The sequence below is a fragment of the Notamacropus eugenii genome, chromosome 1 (genome assembly GCF_028372415.1).
Source record: "Notamacropus eugenii isolate mMacEug1 chromosome 1, mMacEug1.pri_v2, whole genome shotgun sequence".
Taxonomy (NCBI): domain Eukaryota; kingdom Metazoa; phylum Chordata; class Mammalia; order Diprotodontia; family Macropodidae; genus Notamacropus; species Notamacropus eugenii.
Window position 1 is genome coordinate 65745004 of NC_092872.1, and position 14140 is coordinate 65759143.

The window sequence follows — 14140 nt, forward strand, 5'->3', positions numbered from 1 at the left end:
ACGTACATAACACATATTTTTAAAAATAAAATTAACTTCCCAAGACACATGAAAGAAATTTCAAAGTATCTAAAAGCAAGTTCTATGATGCTAAATCTTGCACTACTTAACCAAAGGATGATCAAGCAGGCTGCACAGGACTCATGTCTTCCTTGAGAGTATGATTTTATGTGTATATTATATACGTATACACACACACACACACACACACACACACACTATATACACACACTTAGGGGAACCTATTAGGATAATTTATGACTTCATTCAGGTTTTTTAAATGCCTTATCAGGGTTACAATACTTTGCAATTGCTATTAAGGAGTGATTTTGAAAATTTGTAAACATATCCTAGACTTTTTTTTAGATTTGTAAATATATCTTATTCTGTTGATTTATCATAGTGTAGAGCTGACTTTGTGTCCTCCATAGCTTTGCAAACACTAGAAGTACCTACCAAGCTAGAAAGGTTTTATTATAACCCTTGAAAGAAGCTATCATCCAGAGACTAGTCAAAAGTTTAACTTCTAGATGATACGTACACACACATACATCTGTGCATGTATGTATATTTCTATATGTATATGTATGGATATTTTCTATCTGCATGTATATACATATTACACATACACACACACACACACACATACACACACACATGACCTTTAGACTTAGTCTGTTTTGCCCAGGCTAGAAGTACCATAGCCAGTCACAGTCCTGAGCCCGTTCCTCATCAGCACAGAAGCTCTTGATCTGTTCAATTTCTAAGTTGACCAAGTCCACCCACCCCTCTGTAGGTTGTCTGATGGCTTTCCACTCCTGGGGCCTGACCTTATTAGTGCTAGACTTAGTGAGAACATTGATCAACTTTAACCCTACTGCAGCTCAGAGCTCCCAAGCCCAAGCAATCCACCAGCCTCAGCCTCACAGGAGAAGGACTGCAGATATCCCCCACCATGCCTGGTTATATATATACATACATACATATATATGTGTGTATATGTCTTGCATATACTTCCTCCTCTACCACTGCAGAAAGCCAATTATTAAATATTTACCAAAACACTCCTGACCTAAGTCTTCCTGTCTTTGAGGCAACCTCTCTATATACTATACCATGTTGCTTTTAGCCTTTCAAAATAATATGAAAATAGATAAATAAAAACTCATTCTTTGTCACCTAGTCATTTTTAAGTCATATCTGACTCTTTGTGACCCCATTTGGGATTTTCTTAGTAAAAATACTGTAGTAGTTTGCCATTTTCTTCTCCTACTCATTTTACAGATGAGGAAATCAAGGCAAACAGGGTTAGGTGACTTGCCCATGGTGACACAGTTAATGAGTATCTGAGGTCGAATTTTAACTCAGGAAGAAGAGTCTTCCTGACTCCAGGACCAGCATTTCATCTATTAGCTGCTTTATATTATACATTTATACACACATATTTATATATGTTTGTATATATGTGTACTTTCTACACTATATTCATATATATATACATATAAAATCTCATTTGAACATAATATCTCATTGAATAATTAGTTTTATCATTATCATCTCCATTTTGCATATGAGAAAAGAAAAGATTACATAACTTGTCTAGGATCAAACTGTTAATAAACATCTGAGGCAGGATTAGAACTCAAGCCTTCCTGATGCTGTGTCCAACACTCATTCGATCCACTGTGCCACATGGCTTCTTCTGTAGCTTGATGCTGCATAGGCTCCCAGTACTTATGATCCAGCTGATTGTCTTCTGTTACTTCTCTACCTACCCTACTTTCTTGCTGAAGTTGTACTCAAAAGACAACTTAAAATAACTTTCAAGTTTAAGGCTTTTTTCTTTTTGGCATGCCTCAGCTTAACTTTGTCTATAGCCTTGCTATCTGTCAATCTACTCTTTTGTATTCATATTTACTTAAGAGCTTCCCTTTTGTAGATTCACTTTCTAAAAGTGAGTCCTTAGTCATAGTCACTCCTTTAGCTTCCTCTGGCTTTTCTTCCTCATTGGAATTATGATTGCGTTGCCACAAGTTTCAGATTCTCAATTTTATCCCTCTTGAATCCTTCATATACTTGAGTCACAATAGAAGTATCCCTCTCTTCAGACTGTTCGACCTCAATTCTGTTCATCTTTCTGTATGATTCTTTCACAATCTTTAAATATTTGTTCAATCCAACCTTTGATCTCTCTCCACATTCTCCCAAACTTTCTTTAGTTGCAAAGGCTGGATCTGGGCAGTAGTAGAGTCAGACCTTACTTTCTTCACTCCTACTCAGACACCCACCTCTATACAAAATTCGATTGTTTCAGTGACAACACTTAGAAGCTGACTCATAGATTGCTTGTTTTCTGGGGTGCTGATACTATTTTACCAAGAAAAGCAGGATCTGGTCTCAATTCAAGAAGAAGAAAATCTCAGCTCTGCTGCTCACTACCTTGGATAGTTCACTCAGAGGCTGCCTGGCCTCAGTTTCCTCCTCTGTAAAATGCTGGAACTCAGATAACCTATAAAACCCTATGCAGCTCTAGATCCCATAAGAGTGAGAAAGAATATAAGAAACCTCCACTTTTTGTTCTTTCTATTTTGTGGCATCTCTCTTTAAAGGTTGCCTAATGAATATCCAACATCCTTGATTCTCACTACCTAACACTTGAGTCCTTATGAATATCAAATGAGAAAAGATTCTGAACCCTCTAGGGAATAACACTTATGCCTGTAAAGGCAACCACACTGCACACCCAGGATGGCTGCTGGCACAGGTTCTTAGAGCTGGTTTACTAGGAAAGATAGCTTTTTAAGGGGTCAACAACTTTCTTTTAATTATATTCACTAGTTCAGGGGAAAAGTCAGCACCCTGAACTTCAGAGAAAATACAAACTGAGAAAATATAAGCAGAGAAATAAAGACCAACAGACAGGGCTCTACTGCCTGAATCAAAGTAATACTGCTATACACTTCACATACATCTCTGGATCGAGAGCCTTTACATGTGAGCAGTCAAGGGATCTGAACAAACGGCCACTCAGAGTCTCAACCAGGGAATCACAAGGTCCTTCCAAAGTAAAATACTAACAGAGTATGTATACACTTCTGAGAGCCCAAAGGCATCACAACCCTTGTGACTGCCTAATCAGAAATTAGCAAAAGGTGTGAAAGCCTTCTGTACTGCCAAGGGTGACTATGAATATGCTGGTGTAGTTCTGAATCGCAAAGTATAACACTCCCCATATAGAAGGCATAAGAAAACATTTATTCAGGCACCAGAAAGCCAAATCCCAACACCAGAAAGTCAAATCCATCATAGTAACCAAGAAGTCAATACACATTAACACTGCAGGGGACAAGGCCATTCCCAAGCCTTCCTTAGCCCCTCTTGCCAGGGCTTCCCCAAAACAAACACTCACAAGATTAGCTGTGCCTGCCTTCCTCCTCTTTCTTTTCTACCCTAACTGCTCCCACGAATTTTCTCCTAGCTCAGCTCCACCCTTCCTGTTCCACCCATTCAGCAAGCTTCTCCCACAACATGTAACTTAGGTTTCCACATGATTGAAGCAGGTCACATGGGACTACTAATGGGTGAGAAAGATCTTCAAATTCAGCAAAAATACATTAACAATACACCTTCCTACAAGCAAGCCTCCCTAAGTAAGCTTCCCTTAATGGGCTCTAAGTGAGAGGCCTGTTAATGAGTGGGAAGATTTTAAATCCCATTAATATTACAGTGACACAGGTTCATAGATTTAGAGCCAGAAAGCTTGGGGTTATTTTACAAATGAAGAAACTGAGGCCTTAAGGAGGTTAAGTGATTTGTCCAAAGTCACCCAGGTAATAAGTGACTGAGTTAGGATCTGAACCCAGCTATCCTGAAGCTAAATTTAGAACTCTTTTGGTCGATTATATTGTTATTATTCTTCTGATTTCTCTGTGAATTGGACTGTTTTGGTGAGTTCTTGAAGATAACAGCTCATGTGCAGTCAGGATACACTGTTTTGGGATAATTGTAGAAATAGCATGAGAGAGGTTTTGAAGTTTCTTTCGAAAAGTACATGCTGGGTATTGTTTCCAAAGCTGTCAATAATATATGCATGTAAGAAAACCCCTCTATTAGATTATTACTTTTATGATATGGGAAAGGAAGTATCATAGACCAAAGCTGGATGGAACATCAAAGACTCTAGTCCAATAATCTTAGTCAATCAATAAGTCAAAAAACATTGAGCACACTGCATAGCAGGCACTGTTCTAAGCACTGGGGGGAAAAGAAAAAAAGGGAAATGGTTTCTGCCCTCAAACAGATTACAGTTGTATTTGGGGAGGTCAGATGTGTGTAACTTGGGTATGTCAGGGTATGCTGGGTTCTCCTCTGAGGGAGCCATGCCAAGATAAGCTCAGGTTATATGTATATATGCATGCATGCATGTGTATATGTCATCACACACATATACATATGTGGTGCCACGTTGCAGGGGGGTCAAGAAGGATGAAGATGGAAAAGATGCTGTTAAATTTGGCAATTAAAAGATCATTTCTATCTTTGCTGAGAGCAGATGACAAAACAGAAGCCCAAGGAGGTTAAATGGACATATGAGAGGCTGGATCTGAGTGGGAAGGGACCTCAAAGGCCATCTAGTTCAACTTTTATTTTGCCAATGAGGCAACTGAGGTACAATACAGTGTTTAACATTGTCATTATATGGGGAATTGCCAAAGAAATGGTGCATATTCATGCAATGGAATATTATTATGTCAAAAGAAACAATGAATGTGAAAAATGCAGAGGATCATGGGAAAACTTTCAAGAGATTATTTCCATAATCTCTAGAAATAATCTTTTCAAAAAATCATCTTTTCAAAGATTATTTCAAGAAATAAACAGAAACAGAAAAACCATCTATACAATAGCGTAAAATAGAAATAACAAGAACAAAAAAAGATCGGTATTGTATACTGTAATTAAAGTCACCCAACATGACTCTAGAGAAGACAAAATGAAATATACTTCCCTCCCTTCTTTGCAGAGGTGGACAGCTAAGAGTATAGAACATTGCATATTAGGTTGATTTGGTGGTTAATTTTGTTGATCCGCTTTTTTCTTTTTTTTTTAGTCTTTGTTACAAGGGATGTCTGTATAGATAGGGGAGAGGAAGGGATATATCTGGAAATGAAAGTGATGTTAAAAACAAAAGATCAGAAGAATTGGGCTTTTTTATGATTTGGAACCATAGAAGCCATGTGTATATATATTACAGTTTTGGAGGACAAATCAAGAAGAGGAAATTTCAGAAATAGTAAAGTTGAAAAGAAATGTCAAAAAAGAAAGGATCAAGAAATTAAATATCAGGAAAATTTCTAAGAACTATAGAAATCAAGTAAGACTGTAAATGCAAGAAAAAAAATCATAGAATTTCAGTATGGAGAAACTTCAAATTCAACTTATTTGGGTGCATCAACATTAAACCTCAAAGCTGTATCAATAAAGAAAAAAAATTTCTTCAAGCTTCCAGAAAGAAGATTTTTATGTGTAAACATTCAACAATAACTCACCGGGCTTTCATGCCAAACAAGAAGTTACCAAGTTTATAGTAATCCAATATATATAAATATAGCCTGTCATCCTAGAATTGGTTTCTCAGAAAATCTAGTCATTCTATTTAAGGGTAAACAATAGATATTGGAAGCCAAGAGGATCTCAAAAATATTTCATGAAGAAAAATCCCCATTTCAAGATGGACTCTGGAGACTAGTTAGAAGAGGTATCCCAGAGAGTTAAGTAGATAAATGATACTTTAAAAGGACTTAATCACAAAGAAACATGAAGTCCTACTCCAATGCCTCTTCAACCACATTGATTGTTCCTGGAACAGAGAAAATGTCAATTCTTGGTGTTCAGCTTAGTAGTAAGGAGCATCTATGGATTTAGCTAGACAGACCCTTGAGGAAAAGATACATGATCTCGTACCTGGTATGTCCTTGAACCTACACTTAACTGGCATTCTGCTAAGTTTTTGAGGAGTAAACACAACCACAGAGAAATAACACAATGCTAGCATATTATTGGTTAAATTCCTGAATAATACATTTAAAGAAAGGAGAAAAAGGAATTAAACTATGAGTGGGAAGTGACTTATTCAAAGTCACATAGGTAATAAAGAACACAACTTATGATTTCAGGTCCAGAATTCTTTCTACTACTTCAGTGGATCCTTGATCTCATCGGTATGGGCACATCTGAATTCACATTTGAACCCACACACAATCTACATCCTAGATTCGGAGATGGAAGAACTTAGATATTACCCAGTCCAATTACCTAATAGAAACTATGACCCAGGAAGTTTAACCTAATCCCCTTTTCCCATCTTAAAGATGGAGGCCAAGGAAGTGAAATGACTTATCCACAATCACACAGGGTGGATCTGAACCCAGGTGAATCAACTCCAGACTTGTTATGCCATTTTTTGTCTCTTTCTCTTTATAAATCCTTCATAAGGGTCTACCTGATGCCCCAGAAGACTTCCTCTGGTTCTTTTCATTTGCTTCTTGTAACCACATTTACTAAAGTGCACTTACCTTCCAAGTTATTGGAAACCTAATCCAATATAATTCAAGGATATAGTTATGATGCTTATTAATTAATTTTACTTATATGTGACTATGTCTCTTTGATACTTACAGTGAATCTTTCCAGCCCTGTGGCTCCTGCATTTCCAACAAATATACCTGAGCTGGACTCAAATCTCAAGGCTTGGGAGGACCTCAGAAACTGAACTCGGTTATGTTCCTCACAGTCTATAAGAAGAATTACATCTCCTCCTTCAATGATAACTGTAAACCGGTTCCATTTATTAGTCATTACTGGAACTTTAAATGAGGCAGCCTCTTGGGAAACATGGGAGCCAGGCTCAGTATAATACAGTATTATCCTCTGGGTGCCATCCTGAACTTGTGAGAGCCTTAGTCCCAGGTAAATAATTTTCTGAAATGCATCTGTTATTGCAAATAATACACCTCCATGGTTGCTATCAGGCTTTACAATAACACTGATTGCGAAATCACTGTAGAACGTCTCAGGAATTAAAGTTCTTGTTGGTCGGCCAATGTTAGCACCTGGTGCAAAACTGTAAGCTGGAAATCCTCCATATCCAGTGATGAAGGAGACAGATGAAGGCAGCGGGACTCCAATTAACTCTGTGAGATCGAGATGGCCCTTAGATCTTTGTTCTGTAATAAAAGAGAGAAAGAAAGTTTACTTTTTCCAAATATATTTTACTATATAGGAAAGAAATTCTAGAGATATCCTGGAATAGTAGAGAGATGAGCTTACAGTCAGGAAGAGCCAAGTTTAAATCCTGCTGCTGACACAAAAGAGCTGAGGGACTGTGGTCAAGTTACTTAACCTCTTTGTATATCAGGATTCTCTACTACAGCATAGATGGGCTGCAGTCTGTGTTAGTAAAGGAGGTTACCCATTTTATAACATTACTGATCATTTCAGTCAATCAGCAAATATTTATTATGCACCTATTATATACCAGACAGTGGGAGTTAAATGAGGGTATAAAGATAATTTGAAGTCAGGTTGTGCTTAAAAGCTAGATGGAGTGTGCGTAATTTATTCTAGAGGTAATACAGATTCATTATAGTTTATGAAGTAGAGGGTTGATAGGCCAAAGCTGTGATTAAGGAGGTCACTTCAGCAGCTATATGTGGAGGATGGATTAGAATATGGAGTGACATGAGGCAGGGAGATGAGTCAAGAAGTTATTGAAATAGGTCAGCCAAGAGCTGATGAGGGTCTGAACTAAGGTGACAGTTGTGTGAATAGACAGAGAGGGTCAGATATGAGAAATGCTGTGGAAGCAGAAATGAAAAGATCTGGCAACTTCTTAAATATGCAGGTTGAGGGAGAGTGGGGTATTGAGAATAATATTAAAGTGATGGAGACTGGGAAATTGGAGGTGTGATGGTGTGTTTGAAAGAATAAAGGGAAGTTTGGAAAAGAGGTAAGTCTGGGAGAGATACAAGTTCTGTTTTAAGTATTTTATATTTGAAATATCCATGAAATGGGGTGTCCAGTTTGAAATGTCCAATATGCAATTAGTGAAGCCAGAGCTGAAGTTCCAGAGAGAGATGAGAGCTGGGTCTATAGATTCATAAACCATCTGCATAAAGATGATAATTAAACCCATGGGTATGAACAAGTTGTGGTATATGAATGTAATGGAATGCTATTGTGCTATAAGAAATGATGACCAGGAGGACTTCAGAAAAATCTGGAAATACTTGTATGAACTGAAGCTGAACCAGGAGAACATTGTCCACAGTGACAGCCAGTGTGTGATAACTGACTTTGATAGATTTAGCCCTTTACAGAAATGCAAGGACCTAAAACAATTCCAAAGGACTCATGATGGAAAATGCCATCCACATCCAGAGAAAGAACTATGGAGTCTGAATGCAGAGTGAAGCAGACTATTTGCTTTGTTTTTTTTGGGGGGAGGGGTTGTTTTATTTTATTTCTTTCTCATGGTTCCTCCCATTCGTTCTAATTCTTCTATACAATGTGACTAATGTAAAAACATATTTAATGGGAATATATATATATGTAGAGCCTATATTAAATTGCATATCGTCTTAGGGAAGGAGGGAAAGAAAATGTAAAACTTACGGAAGTGAATGTTGAAAATTAAAAAAAAATAAATTAACTTAATAAAAAACCCATAGAAGCTAATGAAATCAACAAGAGGGACAGTGTAGAGAGAAGAAAAGAGAGTCCAGGACAGAATCTCAAGTAACACTCTTTCTACTATGCTAGATATTACATGGTTTACACCACCAGATGAGAAAGGGTGCCCTGGACCAGGAATGGTCTTTCTAAACGTGAGGTCCTTACATTTCTTTGAATTCCCAAAGTCTAGTCACCTCTATTTCCATTCCACTTCTGTGTCCCATCCTCATGCTTTTATGGGCATAAGCTTATTGACTGATAGATTGCAATGAAAATAACAACAGATTTGGAGTTTGAGGTCCTGGGTCTGAATCCTGGCTACTCTTACTATTTTGTGATCTTGGGACATAACCTCTTTGGGGTTCAGTTTGCTCATCTGTAAAATAATGGGGTTAAACTAGATAACCTCTCTGGTCCCTTCCAGTTATAAACCTAGTATGTGTTCATAATTGTAACCATAAGCTAAAATCAATGCTGAATTATCAAACCAATCAGATATTGTTGTAGCTAGGTCACAGAATTGTAAAAATTGATTATATTAATGGACAAGCAAGAAGCCACAAGAGAGATGCTAAAATCTGGCAGTCAAACTAATTACAACAAATGTATTCGTTTGTAAAGAAGTTATTTGTGAAAAAAAAAAAAAACCAACTGCTTTTTACACAGTTATCCACACTTAGCATAGTGGATGGAGGCCTGAGCTGTAATGACCAAGCTCAGGGTGGTGGTCTGAAAGGCAATGACCAAGGTTGCAGAGGACTTTCTTCAGCCAGTAGGCTATAAGGTAATAACTTCTTTTACCATGGCAAGGCCATGAAACTGCCATATGGCAGATTCTTTCCAAATGTTTGTCTGTGCAATGTGTGTTTCCTTTTCATGGAAAGTGTACGCAGATAGTCAATTAGTGAGAGGTCTATGGCTCCATTTCTGGTGGCCTAAATTTGTTCTAGGATACCAGCTTCTTATAGATATCACACAAATATCCCGTTTTATTTGCAGCAATGGTGATTCCCTGATTTTTCCCCTCATCCACTCCCAAAAATTCAGTTTTCAAATTCTACTTAACCCATGCATCAGTGAAGAGGGAGTCTGACAAATCATGAACTCCCATTTGCAACTTCAAAAAGAAAAAATATCCCTCAAATGGAAAGAATTGTTTTAATTTTATGAAGATGATGTAAATATTAGTTACCAATTTCTAATTTACAATATGTTAATTAATCAATGATGAAATGGACTGGATCAGTGATTTCTTTGATACAGGGAATGTCTGGGTGAGGAATCTTTATCTACCAATGCAAACAGGCACGTTTTCTGCAACTTATATTCTCAAAGGGTTGCCTGGAGTTCCTGAGAAATAAGCAACTTACCCAGGGTCATATAGACACTATGTGTCATGTGTCTCAAACCCATGTTTTCCTGGTATCAAGACCAGCTTCCACAATGCCAATGGTTCCTAAAGTTTTTGTTCCACAAATCTCTTCAGCAACAACAAAAAAAGTTTTGCAAACCTCCAGGATAATTTAATATACCACTTGTAATATTCCTTTAGATTTTTGTATTCTTTTATTTAAGTACTTACAAAAACTACAATAACTCTTGCTCAAAAAAGGTCCAAATTAAATTTACATAATATAATTAATAATTATAAAAAGAAAAAAATGCACATGCTTGTCTTCACAGAGGAAAAATACATTTGTAACATAACTGGGCAATTATTTACTGCTTTGGGTGGTATTAAAGAATTCTCAGGATATACCCCTTTCACCATCATTATGAAAACTCACTAGGTTTCACCCATCAAAATTTACCTTCCTTTGGGCAGAACATCTTCAGGTAAGGGCATGATACTCCCTGTGGTGGTAGGAAAGGAGAGGAAAGAAGAGAAGGAGCTGAATTGCCTGGTTGGAACTGGCCAGTTGGGTCCCCACTGGGGCAGCTTGGACTACTCACAGGTTGTGGTTTGTTCTAAATTTTTGAAGAGGACCATGTGATCAAGAAGATGATGCCATGACTTGCAATTGAGCCCTAAGGGCAAATCACTAAATGACAACCACCACATTGCACCATGGGAAGTCTCTATCCTAATATAAATTAATTAAATATAAATTGGGAAACATGGCAAGATAAATACAAGAGAGACAGTGTAGAATGAATGGATGGAGAGCTGGCTTTCAAGCCAAGAAAACCTACATTTAAATCATTCCTCTGACACGTGGGACCTTGCGAAAGTCCCTTAACTTCTCTTTGCTCTACACAGGGGTGAGGTACCTGCAGCCTCAAGGCCACATGTGGCCTTCTAAGTCCTTGGGTGCTGCCTTTTGACTGAGTCCAAGTTTTACAGAACAAATGCTTTTATTCAGGGGATTTGATCTGTGAAGTTTGGATTCAGTCAAAGGGTTGCACTTGAGGACCTAGAGGGCAACATGTGGCCTCCAGGCTGTAGGTTCCCAATCCCTTCTAGGGCAACTCTTAAGTTACAGTTAAGGTGCTAACTTACTTTGGTAGAGGGAGTTTCTTTACCTGGAAGTTCTCTATACCAATAAAGTTACGGTTTCAGTCTCTATCCTAAAAGTATAAGACAGTCAGTATGAGTTAGGGAGGTGTGGCAAGTAAAAGATGAAATGACTGAGGGAACAAAGATTCCATCTTCCAAGCGTATCAACTTATTAAGTAATACATGCTAATTGCCTAACAAATTGGTTTCAAAACTCCTCAGTTTAGGCCTGGACCTCAAATTCAGACAGATTTTTTTCATAAAAAACAATTTATCAAATAAGACCAATTAATTAAAAGGAAACAACACATTAGGTATTCTGATTTCTAACTGGAGGAATGATTAAGCACTTTTTAAGTTGGGAGGAGGAAAATGAACAGATACAATTCCTTGAATTCAGAAAAAGAGGTGTCCCACTGCCCGCAAGTGACTTGTACACAATCAAAGGAACATGAAAACAATAACTGATTGATTAGTAGGGACTAGTTTTTGGATAAAACATATGGGTTGCAAGAGATGTATAATTGTGAGAATTATCCTTGTATCCTTGCATCAGTCTTTGGATCTGACCAGATTTCTGTATAACCTAGGTCCTTAGTTAAGGGTCTCTAAACAATAGAGATGGCCCAGTTTCCCTGCTAGGTAGGGCTAGGTTCAAGCAATGCAACCAAGTTTTCTCTCAATTCCCACAACTGAATCAAGTTTTCTCACAGGACAGAAGCTGGATTGGACCCCTAGTTGAAGAGAAAGGAAAGGGAGCTTGCTCCAGAATTGAGCCATAAGATGGAGTCAATGTGGTTCACTCAATTCCCACAACTAACCATTTGCTGTCCTAATCCCCTCAATTCCCTCAGAAAGAATGTACTAGCATTTGGGAAGGGGAGAGGGGATCAGAAAAAGGCTTCATGTAAATCCTATCAGAAAGCATTGGCCTATCCCATTATCAAAATCATTGTCATAAGAAACCAGTGAAGGGGCCACCTGGAGAGACCTCAAAGACCACCAGTGATCCCAAGACCACACAATGGCAACTCCTGCTCTTTAAAAAAATGGCAGATCATTTAGGTGTGGTCCTGGCAGGAAGCAAAAGGAAGAGACAAACAGGAAAACAAGATGACTTCTTAGGTTTTTCCCAACCCAGCTACCACGTTATAATTCCATGTGGTTGTCATTAAAACCTCCTAAGGGCACAACAGGAATGCCAAGTCTTTTCCTGTCCAGCCGGCCACCAGGAGAGCTTTGAGACATTCTCAGACACAAGGACAGCATAAAGGAACTGTTTAGGGAATAATTACTCCAGGCCACAGTTAAAAACTCCTCCTATTCTGATCTGCCCTGTTGCTGAGACTTCTATCTCTTGAACCCTGGCTCCTGTTACCTGGTGATGATTTTCCTCATATTGACCATTGGATGAATCTCCATGGCAACAGCCTGTCTTTGAACCTGACCAAGAACCAGAGGACCAGAATTTTGCCTGAGACTCTTAACTGAGATGCTACCTCTACTCTTCCTGTATACTCACACCAACTAACACCTAAAGGGCCACTCTTCAGCAGTTTTCTCCATTGGGAAATTAGATACTTTGCAAATAGAAGGAATTTAAGTTACAGGGAAAAAAAGGAGCCTTTGTTTGTTATCTTATCTGTTGGGCATCTTAGCCATTGCAGGTTATTTTCCCTAACATTTCTTTTTTATTTTGCCCTTGACAACAACCGCTGAAACAACAAATCTCTGGCATTCGTGGGCTGGTTGTCTGTGTGCCAGGAAACTTGCTTGGAGCTCAAGTAGAGAATGGAGGCCAGGTCTGGTTTGTGTGTGTTCCTTTCCAACAGCAGAGACTCAATTAGAATCTCTCTAGTCACCTTCTCACCCATACAGATTGCGTTGCTGCTTTTCGGGCATTTCAGTCATGTCTGAGTCTTCATGACCCCACTTAGGGCAAAGATACTGGAGCAGTTTGCCGTTTTCTTCTCCATCTCATTTGAAAGATAAGAAAACAGGGTTAAGAGACTTGCCCAGAGTCACACAGAGCCTGAGTTCAGATTTGAACTCAGATTTTCCTGACCCCAGCATGGAGCTCTATCCTCTGTAACGTACGTGCCCATATCAACTCATATTTTGAGTCTCCCCCTTCTCCCCCATTTGCTGTAGTAGGATAAGAAGATTTATATTATATAGTTCAACCCCCTCAGCCTAGATAAGTGAAAAGCCTAGATAAATGAAATGATTTGTCCAAGGCCTTTCATACAAATAGTAAATAGGAGAGTGGGGATTTGAACTTCATGTCTTCACTGGGAAGTGATCTCTGATTTGATTTTCTGAGGCTACTCTGTTAGATGCTTCCTTTTCAAAGACCAAGCCTTAAACCAATTTGCTCTGGATTTCAGAGATTGGACAACAATAGATCCCTGTCCATGCAACACTTAATGGCTACTTTTTGGGCTCTCCTGGTTCAGAGTGAATGTACATAGTAACTGTTTCTCTTTTGGTCGCATCCTTGAAGGCCTCCCCCTCCTGGTTTTTGTTTTGTTTTGTTTTGTTTTTTTAAAGGGACCATTCCTTGATTCACTTTTAAAGAGATCCATTGACTGAATGGGTGTTACCTCACCCAAAGTGAGAACCTGAAAAGACCTTAGCTTAAAAGGGCCAAGGTCTCTCACTGAATCTTGGGTCATCTCCAGTCGTCCTGATGGATATCTGGCCACAGGACCCAGATGGCTCTAGAGATGAAGGTAAGGCTTGTACAACCCTCTCTTACTCAAATCAAAGTCAATTGCAAGTCATGTCATCATCTCCTTGATGTCATGGTCCTCTTCAAGAATGAAGGACAAACCATACAACCATATGAATTTTCTAACTTGCATGATGCTTCTCTATGAACTTGTATTAATACTTGACTCAATTATAAAC

At 38.4% G+C, this 14140-nt stretch overlaps 1 protein-coding gene across 2 annotated transcripts in view; it reads right to left on the minus strand.

The window, feature by feature from the left end:
* COL15A1 (collagen type XV alpha 1 chain) overlaps window positions 1–14140 on the minus strand; it is a 193837-nt gene that overhangs the window by 122627 nt on the left and 57070 nt on the right. For both annotated transcript variants that reach the window (XM_072604723.1, XM_072604714.1), the window contains exon 3: window positions 6679–7226. In XM_072604723.1, coding sequence (XP_072460824.1) covers window positions 6679–7226 — 548 coding nt within the window. The remainder of the gene's footprint in view (window positions 1–6678; window positions 7227–14140) is intronic.